The following is a 22,018-nucleotide window of genomic DNA, read 5'->3' as shown; positions in this document are numbered from 1 at the left end:
TCAGGCTTTTAAAAAAAGCTTCCACTGGCACCAACTGCAGCTGGGCAGAGATTTTTTGACAGGGGATCACAGCACTCAGGGAGGTGAGGGTCAGCACCAACCCCCTGTATAGCAATTAGGGTTTAAAAACCATCCATTGACACCAGAGGATTTTTTAAAAGCCTAATTGCAGTGAGGGGGTGGAGGGGAGGCCCCATGGGCTGGAGGTTTCCCACCCGTTTTTCACATTTAACCCCCCACCGCCGGAAACACTATGGTAAATTCAACACCCAATTTTTCAAGGGAAAAATTAGAATATTGGACGGTAGGGTGAAAAAACAGTCTGCTTGAATATATTAAATCCATCATAGAGACCTGTCTCCATTAATGGCCTGTACTACCTATGATACAAAATGTGCGAGAGCATGCACTAGGAAAGCAGCACAACTGTCATATAAGTAAGCATATTAAAAAGTATATGGGAAAGGGAGAATAGTGGTTCATTTCTACTTACCAAGAACAGTGTCCGGAATGCACTGAGATCTCCAAAGAATTCCTCAACACTCACAGCTTTGGGATCGAAAGAGAAATAGTCTCCCAGATTTTCATATAACTTGGTCATGTTGTTGTGCATGTTGGATAACTTTTCATACTGTTCTCTGGCACTCTTAGCAAAGCTGTAATCTTCGAGTTAAGGACATTTGAATGAAATGAGTAGCAAAGCAACAGAAAAAAAGTGAGACTGGTCTATCACCTAAAAGTAATCCTCCTCCTACTTAACTATTGCCTTTGTTAATTGAAGACTTTATATAAAAAACATGCTTTATATATTTCCACATGCTTCAAGAGGAATAAACTTTCCCAGGAAGATAGGGATCCTTGTGCTTCATACCTGCTTGACCCAACTGTGCTTCCTGCAAAACTTCTGGTTGTTGAAGCGTAGCACTACTTGACTTGTGCTCCTTGAGGCTGATCTTGATAAATGTGCGGAAGACTAGAATACTGGACCTGTGAAGCATAGGTCCAAAGATGAGCAAAACAGACAGCACTGTATGTTATGAGACTGAAACACCATCTATACAAATACAATTTTTTACCCATGAGACCAGAAGCAAAGTTCTGTGCTTATCATGAAGAACTGATTTTCATATTATTGTTGTTGTTGTTCAGTCGTTCAGTCGTGTCCGACTCTTCGTGACCCCATGGACCATAGCACACCAGGCCTTCCTGTCCTGCGCTCTCTCCCGGAGTGTGCTCAAGTCCATATTCATTGCATCGGTGTTTCATATTATAGGACTCAGCAAAGAATAAATAAATATTTAAGGAGACTGGTGGAGAATCACCACAGTAAATTCACAATCTCCAGACAGTTATACTGAGAAACAATCCCTCCTAGGATCAAACTTTTGTTATTAACATGTGATAACCTGGGGATACTTATCATATTTTTTAAAAAAGTTTCCAGTTTGATGTCTGTACAGTAAAACAGACTGCAGTTGAAATATTCTGATAAAATTAGTGAAGTTTTTTTAAAATTAAGTCCTGCTTTAAAACAGGCAATAGCAAAAACTATTGCAAGAATGTCAGGTTTTATCAAATAGGAATTCATGCCAGCCATAAAGGCTGAACTACATAGAGATACTCTAAACAACTGTGCAAGAAACATACTCCTGAACTTCTACTGTGTAGAGACAAAGCACCTGTTTAAGCAAGTCCAGTCGCACTTTGGTCCCAGTTTAAATGAGGCATTGAGAAAGCAATCCTATGTGCCCTAGACAGCATCTGGGGGAGATATGATTTTTTGGTTTCCTGCCTGAGCTCGTAGACAGAGCTATGAGCTCGGAGCAGGGAAACCGTGCTCCCCCCCGCTCCTTGTCATAGCATGGAAAGGGCGAAAATGAGGGATTCCCAGGGGCAGGGATGAGACCACGGAAGCTGTTTTAGACAGCTTCCTATGTGGTCTCCAGGCCCGTTCCTGCCCCCTCCCCGAAAGCCACGCTTAGACGTCTGAAGTTGGCATCTAAGGCAAACTGCAGGGCAGCTGGGACATGGAGAGAATCCTCTCCTCCGTGCTTTAGCTGCCCCGCATTGGATAAGTGGTCACCTCCAACTTCAGAATCTATCTCGATACCATTGTGCCCTTGTATGTAAAGCATATATCAATATGTTTAAATGTATCTATACAGAGTCCCATATGCTCAGTGTCACATATAAATTATGTAGCATATATAATTTATATGCGTTGCTAGCATATGAACATGCATCATTAGCAAATCACCATCATATATTTCCAAGGCCATGGATCCTTAACATGCTAATATTGTATGTGCAGACACCAGCAGTTTATACATGACACTGAGCATCCGAATGTTGAGGTACAAATACAAGACACATAAACTGCACAGACAATTCTGGGAGTTGTCGCTCTAATCCTATGAAGCTGCATTACTGGAGCTGTTTTGAGTACAAGTAGAGAAGCCTAACATGTGAAAGGCAGAGCAATGGCATTTGTACTTAAAATGTTATAAGGGCCTAATCCTACTAGCAAAGGTAACTGAGAGTCAGAACAAAACTTCTGAAAAACAGCTTACACAATTAAATGGGGGAGGGTAGTTGGCAGTAGTGATAATTGTTCCACAGGAACTTCTTCAATGCTGTTGGTTGAATATTACTGTGCGTTCTGTTTAATGAACTAAAATTAAGCAAGGGACACGTAACATTGTTCCAAGTGCCACTATTCAGTTATAATGAGCACACTATACCTTTTTATTAGTAATTGAAGAGGATTGGAAATCAACCCAAGATCTACTTGACCTTCACAACAGTTTTAGTTACAAATTGTGTAACTGTCACCTGAAGTGGAAGGAAGTGATTTCATACAGAAGTTAAACTTCTATAACAATGTGAATGCAACTAAAGGTTAACATTTTATTAAGAGAATAATTAAGGCATACATTTCCTATTCTTCTGCTCGAAATTCAATAAATGCATCATTTAATTAAAAAGATTCCACAAAATGTAACTTGAGTTCCTTAGCCAATAGCAGGCTGCATGATGGTATTAAAGTGGTGGCTTTAGCCCTGGACACATTGATGTTCAGTGTATGCTGCACCCAGAATCAAGGCAACTCACCCAGTGGCACATTTTCCTGGGCACCTCCATATTTCTGCCAACATTTGTCTGGAGATGCACCAAAGATTTAACAAACGATTTCCTATGTCTTTGTATCTATATATCTGACGTATAGATACACACATTATACAGAGAGACATACACTAGATAAATTGATAGATATATAGACACAGGATGTATTTATACTAAGGTATGCACCAGAGTTGTGTTATCTCATAGTTGGGATGTGACTTATCTAGTCCAGCACTCTGTTCACTCAGTGGCTAGCCAGATGCCTAGGGGAGGCCTACAAAGCAGGATATGAGTGTAACAGCATCCTCCCATTAATATTCCCCAGCAATTGGCATACAGAGCCATACTAATTTTGATACTGAAGAGAATACATAGCCATCATGCCAAGTAGCCACTACCAGCCACTTTCGTGTTAACTGCTATCTCAGTGGAAATGGCAGCAGCTCCTAAAATTAGTGTTCAGAGGGAAAACAATGGAGCACACATTTAAAGTTGTTTTAGTTTAACCTGAAGAATTATATCAAGCCATTTCAAGAAAAACAAAAACAATCCCCTTCTTAATTTTAACCTGCTATCAAGTTTTCAGCTTAAAAAGGGTGGGGGGGGGGAGTATGAAACTAGTTCCATGAGACTAAACATGTTTTGAACTTGTATTTCCTCAAAATAGAGGCTCACCCCACCTTATATCATGCCTACATCTCAAGAGAGTTTCAAAAGCAGTTTAGGATGTTGTGTTAGGCTGCTGAAATTAGACTAGGGAGACCTGAGTTCAGACCTCTGCTCAGCCACAAAGCTTACTCAATTACCTTGGGCAAGTCACTACCTCCCTCAGCTGAACCTACCTCACAGGTGGGAACCATGTGTGTTGCTCTGAGCTCTCTCCAGGAAGAATGAAAAAGCAATAAACAACAATACAGCATGGTTCTGAGCGGTTAAAAGAAAATATAAACAAAAACCTCACTGGGCTAGCACAAGCTGCAAAAACCTACACCATAAGATATAGAAATGCATCTATAATGATATTATCTCTGTTGTCTGCTAAGGAATAGGCAAGTGAGGCTTTGATTAACAGACTGATTCAACTATCAAGGAACTGCCATTCCAAATGTCATGTATTTGCTGCATTAGGATCCTTCCCCTCCGCCCCGCCCACTCTTTGTGGAGGAACAACAGGGGACTCTCACTTGTTCACTCACTTCTTACTGAACCTACTTCAATTCCAAACTATTACCTTCTCTGCTTATTATATGGGAAGTGAAAACCAATTGTCAGGTGAGCATGCAAAGCATTCAGCAAGAGGAAGTTGTGTAAAGAACTGTGAGAAGTAATTAACATTTAAAGAATTGTATCTGACAATTCGGTTGTATATGGATCTATGTTTAATATCAGCTTGTAATATTACACTCTAAAGATGATCCGTTGCCAACATGACCTTAGCACAGTGTTCCCCAACCAGGTGCTCTCCGGGTGTTTTGGACATCAGTTCCCATCAGACCCAGCCAACATAGCCAATGGTCAAGAATCCTGGCAGTTGTAGTCCAAAATATCTGGAGGGTACCAGGTTGGGGGAGACTGCCTTAGCACAACATACGCACATCTGGTTGAACTGGAGAGGGGGCCTTCTCTGTGAACGCACCCAGGCTCTGGAATTCCCTCCCTCTGGAATTCCCTCTCTTGCTCCCTCTTTAATGGCCTTCTGCCATAAAGTAAAGACCTTCCTTTTCAGGAAAGCTTTTGGGCTGTAAGGTTTGTTTGTTTGTTTAATTCTGTTGTCATTTTGCTCACTCTACTATTTTTGAAATATGTCCATACATAATTCTTTTTCATGTAGGCTGTTTTTTTGTTGTCCTGAATTGATATCTTGATTGTTTTTGATGCTGAATTATATGCATTTTTGTTGGTTTTAGCTACTATATAATTATTCTTTTTGTTTTGATGATTTATTGTATTTTATGATTGTTACCTGCCTTGAACTTTTAAGGAATGACAGTACATGGTTTTTGTTTTCCTTCTAAAATAAAATTAAATAATCAACCAACCTATAGCTGGCTTTAGGTTAGTGAAAACCAGCTGCTTGACAGAAATTTAGAAATGCAGAGATGGAATCACTGGGTTTTTACAGCTGTTACAAGGTTGTTCCAGGTAAACAGGTGTTGTTATACACTTTATGACATATGGATCAAAAGACAGTTGTTACATTTTACAATCCATGAAGCAATGCACTTGAAAAAAGTGACTTAGATGATTTTGTGATAGCATGTGTGTGTGTGTGTAATAAACGGCAGATACTTATTTAATTTTCCTATATTCTGAATGAAGTCCTCTGAACATAACCAGCCAAGCTACATTTATAAAAGCAACTGAAATTATCTGTCTCTGCCTGCATATGTGGTCTTCCAGTTTTGGATGGCAGTCCACTGTCTAGACCAGAGCTTTCCAAACTGTGCGCCGTGACACATTAGTGTGTCGGCGGCAGTGTGTAGGTGTGTTGCGCGAAATGCAGATTATTGTGCAGAAGGGCACTGCGGAGCTCCCTTACTCGTGTTTGCTTCCCTTGGCCCCTCCCCCGGAACTTCCTAAAGCAGCTAATGTTAAAGCAGCTAAGGCTTAGCAGCGGTACGGCGAGGAATGTGGTAATGCTGGCTGCATGAGGAGTGTGGAGGATTTGGAATTCTCGTTGGATACTCCTTTAACAGAGCGATTAGTTGTGATTTACATGACCCACAACTCTCAGCTGTGCTGAGCGGAGTCCCCCGGAGGTCCTGGACTGGGAATGCACCGAGCGGGCCATCCGCCATCTTGGCCAATCGGAACAGAGCTCAGTGGAGGCCAGAAGCCTCGGAATCAGCGTGCTCCCAATCACCCAGGCAAGCGCAGCTGCAGGCTATCACCCAACCTGCTGCTGGCTGAAGAGAGGCCATCCTCCCAAACCCAATGTGGCAAAAAGCAAGCCACCCACCACGTGGCACTTATAATTTGATTTCTGCCATTTATTTGTATTTTTACTCTGCTGTAATCATGGATTGAACACCCACCGGCAGTGTACCGCTGGAGAGTGCTGGAACTGGACTCTGGACATTGCAAATATTTGCAGTAATATAGCCTTGTCGTGAGACATATATATTTACACCACTTTTGTTGGACTTTTGCTTCTCTACTTCATGTGTTTTTGCAGCTGAGCTCCTACCTGGACCTATGTGTCCTAATAGTATTGTAAATACTTTAGTTAATTTTGTTTATTTTTCACATTTTCTCCTGGTCCTGATTCCTATCTTTATCTCACTTTATCACTCTGGGAGTGGAGCACAGGTGCTGTTATTTTCATAAGAAAAAACAGAGAAAGATAAGCGCTAAAAACAGTCCTGTTATTTTCATATTTAGTTAATGCTAAAACCTAAAAATAAATTCGCATAGATTTAATCATTAAATTGCTGTTGAATTACCCATAAAATGGATATGTTTCCAATTAAGAAGGAAAGCTGGTGAAGATGACGTTTGTGATGAACAAAATGTAGCCGCTATAGAGGAAACTACGCAAGAATCAACTGTTGAACGGCCTGTATTAGTATGTAAGAAGTGGAAGGGAAAAATTTCCAAGCCTCGTTTATACAATAAAGATTATATGAAACTGGGGTTCACATTTTCTGGTAATTAAAACAATCCTTGTCCCCTTGTTTTCTGGTAATGAAAACAATCCTTGACACTGAAACGTGGAAGCTTAAAAATGCTTGATGACGAAATGTGAGTGTCTTTATCTAATATTCCACCAAATATTGAAAAGCTGTGTTCATCCCATCAACCTCATTTGGTTGTTCAGTCGTTAAGTCGTGTCCGACTCTTCGTGACCCCATGGACCATAGCATGCCAGGCCTTCCTGTCCTCCGCTCTCTCCTGGAGTGTGCTCAAGTTCATATTCATTGCATCGGTGATGCTATCTAGCCATCTCATCCTCTGCCATCCCCTTCTCCTTTTGCCTTCAGTCTTGCCCAGCATCAGGGTCTTTTCCAGGGAGTTTTCTCTTCGCATTAGGTGGCCAAAATATTGGAGCTTCAGCTTCAGTATCTGTCCTTCCAATGAGCACTCAGGGTTGATTTCCTTTAGGATGGACTGATTTGACCTCCAGCACCACAGTTCGAAAGCATCAATTCTTCGGCACTCAGCCTTCCTTATAGTCTAGCTCTCACAGCCATACGTTACTACTGGGAAAACCATAGCTTTGATTATACGGACCTTTGTCGGCAAGGTGATATCTCTGCTTCTTACTATGCTGTCTAGGTTGGCCATAGCTTTCCTCCCCAGGAGCAAGCGTCTTTTAATTTCATGGCTATAGTCACCGTCTGCGGTGATCTTGGAGCCCAAGAAAATAAAATCTGTCACTGCTTCCATTTCTTCCCCTTCTATATGCCAGGAAGTGATGGGGCCAGATGCCATGATTTTAGCACTCTCCACTTTCACCCTCAACAAGAGGCTCTTTAGATCCTCTTCGCTTTCTGCCATTAGGATGGTATCGTCTGAGTATCTGAGGTTGTTGATAATTTTCCCGGCAAACTTAATTCCAATGTGTGATTCATCCAACCTGGCGTTTCTCTTGAACATATTTACATACGGTTACTCATAAATGACAACAATGTACATTATTATCTTACAAATCATATATTTTTAAAAATATAAATGAAATATTTTCATGAGATGTGTTGTGTCCCCATACATTTCGTTATTACAATTTATGTATGTGTCCGTTATCTCTTATAATGGGTTAGTTTAACCTCTGGTTTGCTAGTAAAACTGAATTACTGTGTCGCGAAATGATGCATGTCTAAAAAGTGTGTCACCAACATGAAAAGTTTGGAAAGCTCTGGTCTAGACAATAACTGAATGAGCCTTTTCTTGACACCACCCACAGTGCCTTTCAAAGTATTAGGTGACTGGCAAAAGTAAAAGAGACAGTAAATTGTTACATTGGTTAAAACATCACTAGACTTAAAACAGATCTTTAAGATAGGCATTCAGATTAATACACACCTTTACAACATTAGTACTATCATGCACATCTTTAGCAACATTATTAATATTATACTATTATTAATCCACCATCCATTAATTTTAATGGAGTTGTACTGTGTTTTTAATTGGAAAAGGCACAACTGTTGTTTGAAAGTCATAAAGCTTAACAGCTGGGCTACAAACTCAAAACTGCTCATTCATTTCTCAGGTTATCTGTGAATTGAACCTCACATCTTTAATATGGAGACAAATATGTGGACCAACCTTACAGGATTGCTTTCTGCACATATCATTAAAATAACAACATAGTGAAACAGTTTAAGCACTCTAAACATGTACTCTATAAAGAAAATGAATATTATTGATATAATGTTCAATATGTCTGCAATTGAGCAAGCAAATCCATAAGCTCTTACCTACAACAGACTGGAAAACCCATACAGAATGGAAGGTGATAGGCTGCATCTGTCTTCTTATGTCTCTCTTCTCACAACTATTTGCATCTGTGACAACAGGCTGTAAGACATTCTCTTGTCTGTATTCCTCTGAGGTAGTGCTGCCACCACTCACATCTATTTTTAATGTCCTTTAATCTGCCTATATGACAATACAGACCTATGACTTTTATATGTGGAGAAAGATAGATCCCTGTTTCAGAGCTTCCTTTAAACTCATTAAGAACCACGCTAGCAAACTTGCCAAGCAGCCCAGTGCATGGGTAGGCTAATGTTCAGGCTATGCAAGAGAATCAAATCAACTTTGGTTTCAAATCCAATGTATTTCTTAAAGAACCAAGTGAAGAGTAGTTATGAAATAGTCAGTTGCTTTGAAAAAACCCATTAACATTAGCTAACTAAAACTTATCAGGAACCTAAGAATCATTCCCCAAAAGAGTTTTCAGGTGGGGGAAGGGAGAAGACACACCTGGGCGCTAAGTCAGGGTTGGCTTCACTCTTTGCCAACTGGACCAGCTGGACACAAAGGAAAATCTCAAAGACCCACAGTATTTTTATGAGGCTGGGCAGTTCTCAGAAAGGCCTGTCTTGAAACTGTCTAATCAATCGCTTGGGAGGACCTGCTCATGCATCCTCCCAGGTGATTTCTACAGTACCTCTTTTACACAAGTTGAGTTAGCCTGGAAGGGTTGTACAAATGTAGATTGCCTGGCAATATTCTTTGTTAAAATATATTTCCAGAAAAGAGAGAAGGGAGAAGGTTGGATTTGTTACACCATTGTTCAAGCCTCACTCACAATAGTGACAATATCCCAATGCTCCTGAATCAAAGGGCTGCCTTGGAACCAACAGGATATAATCATATATGGTGAAAGAAGACATAAGTCAATCCTGAGAGGGAAGAGAATATCTCCTTCCCACAACTCCCTACTGACACCTCATCCACCTGCCAGTTGTCTGACTATACCTGCAACAGTCATAGAACTGCATTCCAGCAAACAACAGAAAATGGGTGCTTCTCAAAATTTGGTGGGGGTGGGGAGAGAGAATGAACAGGAAAACAAATAGTTGGAGAGCCCAACATGGAGGATTGGGGAGGGACGATTTCATTTATTTATCTCTAATGTTTATTATTTACGTATTTATTTTATAGCATTTTTATCCTGCCCTTTAGTGGAAAAGGCTGCCAAGGCAGGTTACAAAGATAAAAAGACATTATTATTTGCCATATGCCCAATAGGTCTTCAGGTGATGTGAAACACAAATATCTTCTATATAAATCAAATCAAATGTGATGATTGCAATGCATATAGAACAAGAGTAAAAAAGGAGGAGTTTCTACTGTGTGTGTAAACTGCCCTGGACAGTGTTGAAGATGCAGAAAATGTATATACATTTCAGACATTTGAAACAAAAACGGTGTGTATGTGCATGCTATTGCCTTCCATATGTTATCAAATTTTACAACATTTTCAGTTCTTCAATAGGATGTGGTTCTAAAAGGGGAGACCTACAAAGCACACTTGTTGACCTCCTATAGATGCATCCATAAAAGCAAAGAAAGGATTCTTCTCTCATTACCAATTACCACTGGTTATCTCCTACAAGTGATAAAGTGGAGTTAGCTAACATGCCTTGGTCAGGAGCTCTCAACTTACATTTAGAGACTCTTAAAGCATAATTAAAAATGTAGGAAGCTGGTCAAAGTTATCCTGGTTTCTAAATTAAGTGGAACAAAGAATACAGTGCTCTATAAAACCTGTGGACAATGAAGATATGAATGGAATAACGTGGGGGGAAAGATGGGGCATTCTTCATAGCAGGCAGCCTACCACTGTCAGCACAGAGTGAAAGACTAGAGACTAAACTGATGGTATAAACTGGCACCATCATTGAAATGAAGAGGAAGGCGACAAATGAACAGCTTCCAGAGAACTGATGATAGAACTAATTTAAAGGGAACATATGAAGGAAATTTAAACTTTTATCTTTCACATAATGTACTTCATGATGTTCTATAGGAAATGATGTTTTGCAAGTGTTTTTAAAAACTGATGCACAGTGATCCCATTATGAATTAAACACACTTGGGAGCAGTTGTAAGATGACATGGTGCTACTATTAAAGGAGGACAATCACTTTGCAATATGCATCTCCCAAGTCTGTCTTCTGGCTTTGTGTAAACTATTAAATCCAGAGATACTCTGCAAATTTACAGCAGTTTTCTTTAGTAGCTGGAAGGAACAATGAAGAAGGAAGAGAACTCAATGAAAAGAGAACAGTTAGACATCATCATTTCTTCTGCTTGGAAATGGCAACACATAATAACATAGCACTGTACAATAATTCTGCTAATATAATAATTCTGCTAGAGCTGCAATTAGAAATAATTCATTTTAGAGCCAAGTAATATCTATGCTTTATTAATTTACTGCATATTTGATGGTAAACACAACAGCACAACTGGATGGCTATTAATCATGTGTGCTGCCAGTGGTAGGGAAGGAAAAGGAGAGAGAGAGAAAGGTCTACAACTTTGAGTAGAGTAGCTTTCCAATGAAAATGCTCATAACTATTGCAGAGCATAAATAACTGTGGCTACAAACAGCAAAATGCAGTAGTGGAGGGAAATAATAGTATGAATAAATATTACTCTTTAAAGAGTAGCTTGCTATTATAATAACAAAGTAAAACACAAGCAAAGGACAACCATTGACATATGCTATGTTAGTATGAAATAAGACCTTGGCTATCTAGCTCTTTCATTAACAAAAAATACATGAATAAATCTTGAGTAGAAGGTGTGTGTGTGTGTGTGTGTGTGTGTGGGCGGGGGGGGGGGGTGACCTGCACCCTGCCCCTTGCAGAAATCCATCTGCCCTGTGCCACACAAACACAAGCATGCAAGTGCGTGTGCGTCCACACACACACATATTATATGAGTTTAAAGTGCCCAGAATGCTTTACATAGATTGACTGGGTTCACACGAACACAGTGGGGGAAATTTATTTTTTTTTATTTATTTATTAAATTTATTAATCGCCCATCTGACTGGTCACCCAGCCACTCTGGGCGATGTACAACCCACCATAAAACAATTTAAAACAATAAAATTTTACCATAATTTTTTTTTTTTTAAATACCCTAACCCACCCCAAATGCCTGCCTGAACAACCACGTTTTTAATGCACGACGGAAGCTCATTAAAGAGGGGGCATGATGGAGTTCCCTAGGGAGGGAGTTCCACAGAGTGGGGGCCACCACAGAGAAGGCCCTCTCCCTCGTCCCCACCAGTCTAGCTGTCCTGGCTGATGGGATAGAGAGAAGGCCATCTGAGGCTGATCTTGTTAAGCGGCCTGTCTGGTGTTGCTGGAGGCGCTCCTTAAGATAGGCTGGGCCGCAACCATATAGGGTTTTAAAGGTCAAAACCAACACCTTGAATTTGGCCCGGAAAACAACTGGTAACCAGTGCAACTCCTTCAGAACTGGAGTGATGTGATCTCGCCGGCGGTTGCCTTTAATCAGGCGAGCCGCCGCGTTCTGTACCAGCTGCAGCTTCCGAACCGTCTTCAAGGGTAACCCCACGTACAGCGCATTACAGTAGTCTAAACGAGAGGAGACCAGGGCATGTACTACCGATGGGAGCAGATGGTCGGGAAGGAAGGGGCACAGCCGCTGTATCAGATGGAGTTGATACAGCGCTGTCCGGCTCACAGCTGACACCTGAGCCTCCATGGACAGCTGGGAGTCCAAAATGACCCCCAGGCTGCGGACCTGGTCTTTCAAGGGTAGCCGTACCCCATTCAACACCAGGTCAACATCCCCCAGCCTCCTCTTGTCTCCCACCAAAAGTACCTCGGTCTTGTCAGGGTTCAGCTTCAGCTTATTCCTCCCCATCCAGCCACTCACCGTCTCCAGACATTTGGACAGGGATTCTACGGCCAACCTTGGTGAAGATTTGAATGAGAGGTAGAGCTGCGTGTCATCCACATATTGATGACACTGCACCCCAAACCTTCTGATGATAGCCCCCAGTGGCTTCATATAGATGTTAAATAGCATCGGGGAGAGGATGGAACCCTGTGGCACCCCACAAGTAAGTGGCCACGGGTCCGAAACCTCCTCTCCCAGTGCTACCCTCTGGTACCTGCCGGAGAGGAAGGACCGGAACCACCGCAATACAGTGTCTCCAATGCCCAACCCCTCCAGGCGGTCCAGGAGGATACCGTGGTCAACGGTATCAAAAGCCGCTGAGAGGTCGAGGAGAACAAGGAAGGAGGATTCACCCCTATCCAGAGCCCTCCTCATATCATCCACCAAGGCGACCAAGGCCGTTTCTGTCCCATGCCCAGGCCTGAAGCCCGACTGAAATGGCTCTAGATAATCAGTTTCTTCCAAGTGTGCCTTCAACTGCACCGCCACCACCCGCTCAATCATCTTGCCCAAAAATGGCAGATTTGAGACTGGGCGAAAGTTGTTCAGAACTTGAGGATCCAAAGAGGGCTTCTTTAAGAGCGGTCTTATCACTGCCTCCTTGAGGGCTGATGGCATCACTCCCTCCTCAAGGGAGGCGTTCACCACCGCCTTGATCCCCTCACCCAGTCTCTCTCTGCAGCTCATAATGAGCCAAGATGGGCAAGGATCAAGTAAGCAGGTGGTCGGCCTTACAGATGAAAGCACCTTGTCCACTTCATCAGGAGGAAGAAGCTGGAACCGATCCCACAAAACCGGTTTGCCACAGGCCGCCTCTTGCTCACTAACTGTATCCACAGTGTGCAGAGTAACACACCTAATCTGATCAATTTTATCTGCAAAGTGCCTTGCCAAAGCCTCACAGGAGGCCTTAGAATGCTCCAGTGGTTCCGGAGCCACAGGACCGACCAGGCTCCGGACCACTTGGAACAGCCTCCTGGGGCAGCACTCTGCAGACGCGATGGAGGCAGCATAATATTCCTTTTTTGCTATTTTGCATAATGTTCCATAATATTCCTTTGCCACAGTGGCTCATTCCCCCCATTGCATGTGCCAGTGGAATTGCCTTCACCGATGCAGCTTGCCATGTCAGGCAGCATGACGTTTTGGAGTGGGCAGCAACCCTCAGAGAACCCATAGGCTGCTGGTGGGTTGCGGCACACTCCCAACAAGCCATCACACAACATGACAAGCCACAGTAAGACGGGTGCCAGGCATGCTACGAGCCCCACAGCTAAATTAAGCCATGGTGGGCTGTTATGTCATGTGAACCAGCCCATTACCTCAGATCTTCTTATAGTGATATCATGGTTTAAATCTTAACTCCAAATTCCTAAACCTAACTATCCCCACCACTACCACCACTTCTTACAAACAATTTCTTTTAACACATTGTTCATTAAGGAGGCTTATTACCATCCCAATGCAGAGTGAGATGAGTGGGCTTTTTTGCCCATCTAGCTGGGGCTCTGTGGGGTGGGAGGGAAGAAGGGTGAGGAGTCCTGGGGATACAGCATAAACCAGCCTCCCCAGTCCCCTCCCCACTCACCTCCCTTCCCTTCTCTCTGAGGTCATCTTTGCATTCTCTTTGTGCAGGTTGCAAGGGGGAGGGGGCAGGGAGCTCAGATTCCTGACTCCAACCTCGGCTCCAGGAATCCGAACTATCCTATGGCCTCTGTCTAGGGGCATAGGATTGCTCCCTAACACAACTGTACATATGGCTGGTCCCTAGGTGTGTGCTCGTTCCATAGTTGTCATTAGAGGTGTTCGTTCCATGTAGAAATTACAGTTTGGAATGTTATCAGAACTTTTTAAAATGGGTTGGCAAGCCTTGGCAAACTGTGACCCTAACAGTCCAATTGTTTATGGAGGTTTATTTGGAAGTAAGTGCTACTTAATTTGAAGCAACTTTCTCCCAAGCAAGCCTACACAGGAATCCAGACTGAATTGTATTAAGGCAGGGTGGGAAGTCTTCAGGCTTGTCAGATCTACTTCATATTTTAGTAGAACCCCAAGATCCACCAACCAGAGCCATGTGAAAGGACTTAACATTAAACAGGGTACCTCTAAGCACATTCTGAGCCTAGGAATTTGGTTCTCTTTTAGACAAAATTCTACTCCAGGATACCCCACTTGGTTTGGTTATTTCCTAATTTAGGAGGAAAAAGTCATTTTAGCCCAGTTTGTATGTAACGAGAAGCATGGCCAGCAAATTTCCATGAGGGGCTTCTTGTTGCTACAACATCAGCATAATGTCAAGCTACAGCACATCCCCATAGCGGCTTGAATATTCGAAATGACAGCCCCTGCCACAAGAAGAAGCCCCACAAGGAAATTCACCCATGTGCAAACCAGGTCATAGTTAGTTAGTTAGTTAGTTAGTTAGTTATTTCATTTCATTTCTATACCGCCCAATAGCCGAAGCTCTCTGGGCAGTTCACAAAAAATGTTCTGGTTTGACTGTTCTGATTTCTGGCTGTTATTAATGAACTGGGAGGCAACAAACCTTGCCAATCTACTGTAAACCACTCAGAGATCTACCAGTAGATCCCAACATATCTTCTGTCCACCCTTGTGTCAAGAACGTTGGCCTGCTTTCCATCATCAGATTAGGCCATGCTGTCATGTCTGATGTAACCACCTGGAATTGGGTGTTATCTAGAAGTTCCTCAACCCTTTGCTCAAGGCCAGGTACAGTACTTGTTAATTGGGGAAATGATAACAGCTGGGTTTGGTTGAGAGTTTCAGCCTCTTCAGAGGCAGTGGCAGTCCACTGAGCTGGTGACTGGCTAAGGGAAATTTGCCCTGGGTTGCCAGGACTGGGCCTTAAAAGGGGGGCTGAGGTGAAGATGTGTCGTCTCCCTTCATTCTGGTGGTTCTCAGACCTGCTGATGGCTGATACTATCCTGGGAGGCCCATACTTAAGTATGTTTAAGGATAGCCTAAGTAGCTCTATTTTGCTTGGGCGTGTGGTTACAAGGCTCTCTATGTATGAAGGGTTTTTTGGTTTAAGTAATCTGGCTTTGCACCCTCTTGTATAATCTGCTACTTCCATTCTTCCCTTTCCCTCCACATCTTTTTACCTAAATAAACCTTTATCCAACCTTTAGTTGGTGTGATTCCTTCTCCATAGCCTCCATGCTAATTTCAGTACATCTTGGCCTAGGAGGTTTGGGGGACTTGAAGGCTGGGTTTGGCCAGTCCTACCTTACAGGAGATTTGGAATTAGTTCCAGAGCGGTCCTACCTTGCAGGAGGGTTGGAATTAGTTCCAGCAATCCTTCACACCTTGTATTAAAGTACATTATGTTGTGACATGCTCATACACTGATGTTAAAGGTTCTTCCAGTTGCTTCATTTAATTTTATATTAAAGCAGACTTTTATTCTCAAGAGTTTTAGGGTTGTACAATGTCACAAAGAAGTCTCATAAATGTATCTCCATCTCCTTGTTTTCCAACAGCAGCTGTGGGGTCCCCAGTCAAGACCATAGGGAAAATACCCTACCAACCTGCTATTTTGAAAAATAGCAAAAATATACTTATGTTGTGAGGGGAAGGGATTTTCATCAGGAAAATAGTGATGGAAAACTAAATCTCCCCTCCCCATGGTCCTGACTGTGGTGTCCCCAGTCAGGACCATGGGGAAGGGAATTTAATTTTTCCTGCATGTTTCTCCAGATGAAAATCCCCCCCCCCCAACACACATGCAACATATGTATGTTTTTGTACTAGCAGGGGCTGGGGGGTGATTTCCATTGAGAAAACATGTTGGGAGGAAGTTAAATTTCTCCTCTCATTATCTTGATCCAGATTGGGTGGGCCAGGGCTGCTTGGTGGGTGGGGATTAAAAAGAAAGAAGATGCATTCACATATTTTCACCATAATGTGTAGTTTGGCTCTTACCTACGAATGTGACTTTCTATGTTACAGGATGGGGAAGGAAGGAATTATTTGCCAAAGCTATTCTGAAGATATAGGAATAAGTAGTGTCTCTGTGGTTTACATTTATAGCTAATTTTTACTGGTATGTTAAAGTCCTGGTTAGGAAGTGTTGAAACTTTAAAACATTCAACAAAAACAGGGGCTATAATTTCAGGGTATATTGTTCTTCAAATGCTCTGAGTTAAGGCAATGCTTTAACATTCCTCAAGGAAGCTTCTAATTCTCAACTTGTGTTAATGCCCCTGATCTATTGTGAAATAACATTTGGAATTAATCCAGGATATAAAGTAATGCAAAAATAATAATAACAAAGTTTGGCCTTCAAAACAATCTAAGGACTCTATGCAATGCAACATGTATTCAAATACAAATGCTAAATCAGGGAAACATTTGCTTTCACATGAAGCAGCCAAGATTCATGCCTGCTCAATGAACATCCGAGAGCTCCTGAATATTAATGCACAGGCAACTCCACCAAGTGGGCTCAAATTAATAGTGAAGAAAGTACACAAATGAGAAGGCGGCCAGGTACAAAATGCTCCCTGCTACCAACTCAAAATGAAAGCAACTGGCAGGGAAAGGCTGTGATTAGACAGTTTAGGAGGAATCATCTTTCAACAACAGGGACGCATAGGGGGGGAAAACCCGCAACAACAACACTTACTTTTGACAAACGTAGTGCATACCCCCTCCCCAAATATTGCTAAAGTGACCCAAATTATAATTTGACATCATAGTTTGTAACAACTGTAACTGTGCCTAACTGTGCACAATTTATTCTTATTGAATTCTCATAGATGTCAAAATATTTTGGCTATGGAATAACTCTAGCAGGCATGGACAAGAACAGGAGGGGCCAGGACCACAAAAAGGGTTTACAAGCTGCATAAAAGACCACAAAGCCCTTGTGTGAGGAACTATCAGGAGTAAAACCAGGGGCCACCTTGTGACAAGCTACTCGAGACTTCAGAGAAAATGTTGAAAAAATTATATTATCTTCCCAAGGTCCAAACATATTTCCACCTAGACAACCGATTGGCCTCTCTTGCCCCTACCAAAACTGAAGGTTCCCTCAGCAGCTGGCCAGATTCTGGCCTTGCTTTCCAAGTACCTACACTTCCCAGCTTTCCCTGCCTGTTTCCCAGTCTGCTTTCTATCCAGAGCTATTGCTAGAACTGCAACAGTACTTTCCTTTAAGCACCACTTCCACTCTGCTGTACTTTTATCTCCAATACCCTGCACTTTTAGCTACCTATGACCCAGAATTGACACCTTGGCCCTCACAAGGCACCCTCCAGATTCCCCAAACCACCAACATGATGTCATAGTTTTCTTTGCAACTGGAAGACTGTGAGATTTTAAAGAAAGAAGTTGTGTGGTCATAAACAAAAGTGATAATTCTCATAAAACCAAAATACATATTCAAAACATTTTTCAAGGCTATGCCATGCTTAACAGGTCTACACTATGCATGTATTGCTTACTGTGTGCAGCACTTGTATCCCTCAGAAGGGTAAAATATATGCATGTCATTTAGATTCTCCCATCAACTATATGAGCGAGATTTTTGAACAAAGAGAAAGGCCAAGTACCACCTTCAACACATAATTTTACAGGAATTTGCCTTTCAAGGAGACCTGATAGCAACTGAAAAGGGTCCATGCTCCAGTTTTCTAGAGGCTCCCAAAGGAAAGGTCATTGTATGCTGTAACAAATTGTTTCATGTTGATACTGTTTGCTTCTTCATTGACTCCTCTTCTGGAATGTGACAAATGAACAACTCACAATGCCAGAGCAGGGGAGACAAAGACTTGCACCAAGGCAACAACCCAGACAGTGGAACAAAATCACCCATGTAATTAAGGTTACATTTGTTGCACCTGTATGTTTATCAGTTACTTGTAAGAAAGAACCACTGTTTCAATGGAAATTAGATCCAAATGCCCGAGGTTAGGGCCACAGCCTTAGTCTGCCTCAGTTTCCAGAGATAAGGAAGGTTGTTTTCTTGCAAGTATCTTTCCCTGTGGCCAAAAACTATCACTTCTTGCACTACAGTTTAAAAACAGTTTTGAACTCTTAGGCTGCAATCCTAGATACACTTCCCTAGGAGGAAGCCCCATTGAACTCAGAGTTGCTAACTTCTGAGTAATTATGGATACATTCAGTCCGTTAGTGCATTGCTTATCTACACAGTTTAACTGACCATGTTTTGTCACACAGGGCATATTTCTACACACTCACCTCAAGTTTTCCGCCTGTTCATCCACAAATGTTCACACATATCCTGATAAGCCATTTGAGAATCTGTTTCATAATAAGAACTTGCGTGGTAAGGCAAACTGCTACCCCAGTGCTAATAAGACAAGTATTTTTTTTAACCTAACGGACCCCAAAGATGTTCATTAGGAGATGAGACATTACTTTGGAAGCAACTGACATTAACTTTGGAAGCAACTATCCACACATATGGCTCAGTAGGCTGTGTCATGCAAGACTCTATGCCAAGCAAAAGAAATAACCAGGAAATGAGCTAGTAAGGTCATGGTAAACAGTCTGATATTAGAACTTGATGTCAAATTAGTGCCATCCTAAACTGGAGAGCTGCCAACAGGTTTAGTGAAGCTGGGGGAAACTTTAATTTCCTCTCCAATGTGGAGTAGTCACCAAAACATATGAAGGGGAAAAACATGATTACAATAAATGCCACATGATTGATCAGAAAAATAATTTGATCCAGCCTGCTGCACAACAATTTGGCTGTTTATGAACAATGCCAATTTTCAATACAATTGGTGGTCTGCAATCAAAGAAGAAACCACTCCTCCTAAAGTTCAGAGACTTACAGGATGAAGCATGGCAGAAAGTTAGAAATAAATAGGAAACCTGATGGTAATTCCAACATTGCATTTGATACCTAAACGTAGAAATTATTCCCACAAACAGATTAAGATATTGTGTGGATTACGTGAAATTAGGGCACTTTGACAAACTTGTGCATTTGTCAGATCATTAAGGCCTTGCTAGGAAGTCAGGTTAACACAATTACTAGTTCATACAAACAGGCATAATTCAGTGAAGTGGAACCACTAGGTCACTTATCAGTTATGACCATGAATATCCCCCACATAAATTGGGTTTGTACATCTAGAAGTGGAGAACTGAAGAAATGGTGGTCTTTTATACTGCAGGGACCAAGAGCTGATTGAGGGTCAATGCAAATGTAACATCCAATGGCCCATAATTTGCAGATTGGGCTCTTCAGTTTTAAAGGCTACCACTGAGGAGTCCCTGATTTTGTGTTAACCAAGCTCAATGACAGTTAGATGTAATATGCCTGTGGGTCAATCAGTCTGCAAGGGCGAAGGAGCTAGAGGGAGGAAGTGTGAAATTCGGTGGCCTCTTCCTGATCTTTTAGGCCTAGTTAAGAGCCTAACTGTTCTACCACTGGCCTCAAGTAAATGTCTGCAAGGATGGCCATTTCTCACTCTCTCTTTGTAAAATCAATGGGTGGGAGTTCTTCCATAAAAGCAGGGATGGGGTACCTAAGGGGACAGCTTCTCTTGGGGATAATCTGTTGGGGCCACATGCTGGTGGTGGGTGGGGTCAAAGCCAAAAGTAGGAGGGGCAACCCATTTTCTCTCTTTCTGCCACTCTCTTTTCTCCCTCTCTCCCCCTCCCTACCCACCAGCTGCTGGAGGGATGGACAGATCGTTCTTGCCTGAGATCTGAACTGATCACTTTCAGAGGGATTTTGAAATTAGGTCAAGGGCTTCATGAAACTAGGCCAAGGTCCACAGGTTTCCATCCCTGTCTTTAAGGTACTCTTGAGTTTTGCTACTGTCATTTTATAGGTATAACTGATGGACAACTGCAGTTTTGGGTGGCACCCCTCCCCGCACCCAATCAATATTAGCAACAAAGATGTTGACTCCCATTCATCCAATTGTAACAACAACGTGTTTACAGTGCATATTGCCACTTTATCACTATCAAGAGAAAATAACATCCAAGTAAATCCATTTAATCTGGTAAATCTCACTACATTTTTTTCCATATAGATGAAAATACACAGACCACTGTAGGTGACAACTGCAAAGTCATGAGGCTTAATTAATAGTCCGGGCAAAACAGCTCTACTTTTTTGCAGCTCTACTTTTTTTGCAACTTAATAACATTTGTAGAATAGGCTGTAGGCTACATGGAATGTGTTACAACACTGTTCATGCTCTGACTAAAAATCCTAGCTCTTATTTAACAGGAAAATGCAGTTTTCAAGTGACAGTGGCAAAGTTTAAAACAAGTAAAAAGCAATTATGTTCATGATGTTTCCCAAGTCATATGATTTCTGATCCCTTGATTTCTGATCAAGCCTTACCATAGTTATGGAAAATGATTCCTTCGAATGTGAAGGAGTAAATATATGAGCGCCATTACCATCCATTGGCTAGAGTGTTGAGCCTACATCTGGGACACCTAGGTTCAAATGTGAAGTGTCCTGAATGGACGTAAGCCACAACATCTCAACCTATAATCTATCACAACGTTATCTGAGTCGCTAAAATGCTGCTTCTGAGGAGACAGGGTGGGATGATGTGTGTGTATGTATGTATATATATATATATATATAGAGAGAGAGAGAGAGAGAGAATTTATTTATATAATATCTGGTATAGTCAGTGCACCTTGGTGCCTGCTGTAGTTATGAAAGGGGTATGCAGTATCAATCACATGCTTGTCACTTTGCAAGTTGCAGCCAGCTCAAATGGCAAGCACTGCCAAAAGGCAGCTCTGCTTATAGCCTCACAAAACTGCAAGTCACCCATATAAATTTTTCATCTTGGCAGTATGATGCTATTGTTGGTGAATCATCCTAGTCAACTGATCTACATAAATTAGTTCAGCTCTTGGGAAGAGAGGGGCAACAAAAGAAAATAAACCAGAGATCTCCCCCCACCCCTCACTGGGATCACATTTTCTACTGTTTGTGGATGTTCTTCCCCAGCTACTGTTACTGACTTAGCACACATATGACTTCAGAAACTGGGTGGCTAAAAAGTACCCAGTTAGGTAAAAATATTAGATGAGGCATCATTCTTCTGGTTGTTCAGTGGTTGCTGCCATTACCAGAGGATCATCTATCACACACATGTTGGGCTGGTTCACATGATCACTACAGCCCACTGAGGCTTATTTAAGCCACAGTGACTTGTGGCACATGCCTATTTTGAATATTCCACCCCTGGCGGGAGGGGGGTTGCCATGGTTTCCTGTGTATATCCGAATGGGGGTTGCAGGGGTTCTTTGCGGGTTAAACAACTCTCAAATAACTCATGTTCTGTTGTAGTGTTATTCTTCACTGAATAAGCTGTATTTAACTTTACTCATAAAGAACATATAGGGCCAGTTCACACAATCAAAAGCCATGGCTTAAATAACCCAAGCTATGGTGGCTTGTTTAAATTGGTGGGATGTGCGGGACACTATTAGCCTAATTACCCACCCAGGCACAGCTTGTTGTGTT

The 22,018-nt window shown here is 42.0% G+C and overlaps 1 protein-coding gene across 18 annotated transcripts in view; it reads right to left on the bottom strand.

The window, feature by feature from the left end:
- DIAPH2 (diaphanous related formin 2) overlaps positions 1 to 22,018 on the bottom strand; it is a 503,126-nt gene that overhangs the window by 197,850 nt on the left and 283,258 nt on the right. For 8 of the 18 annotated variants that reach the window (XM_084813816.1, XM_084813809.1, XM_084813811.1 and 5 more), the window contains one exon: positions 494 to 659. The exons of 3 other annotated variants lie outside the window; for them this stretch is intronic. In XM_084813816.1, coding sequence (XP_084669942.1) covers positions 494 to 659 — 166 coding nt within the window. Of the gene's footprint in view, positions 1 to 493; positions 660 to 11,658 lie in introns of those variants that run through there. 7 more of the 18 variants (XR_014784818.1, XR_014784811.1, XR_014784809.1 and 4 more) reach the window with 1 other exon arrangement.

The sequence above is a fragment of the Heloderma suspectum genome, chromosome 9, assembly GCF_057233095.1.
Source record: "Heloderma suspectum isolate Gila_16-S chromosome 9, 16-S_ref, whole genome shotgun sequence".
Classification (NCBI taxonomy): Eukaryota; Metazoa; Chordata; class Lepidosauria; order Squamata; family Helodermatidae; genus Heloderma; species Heloderma suspectum.
This window is presented reverse-complemented; position numbering and strand designations above follow the sequence as displayed.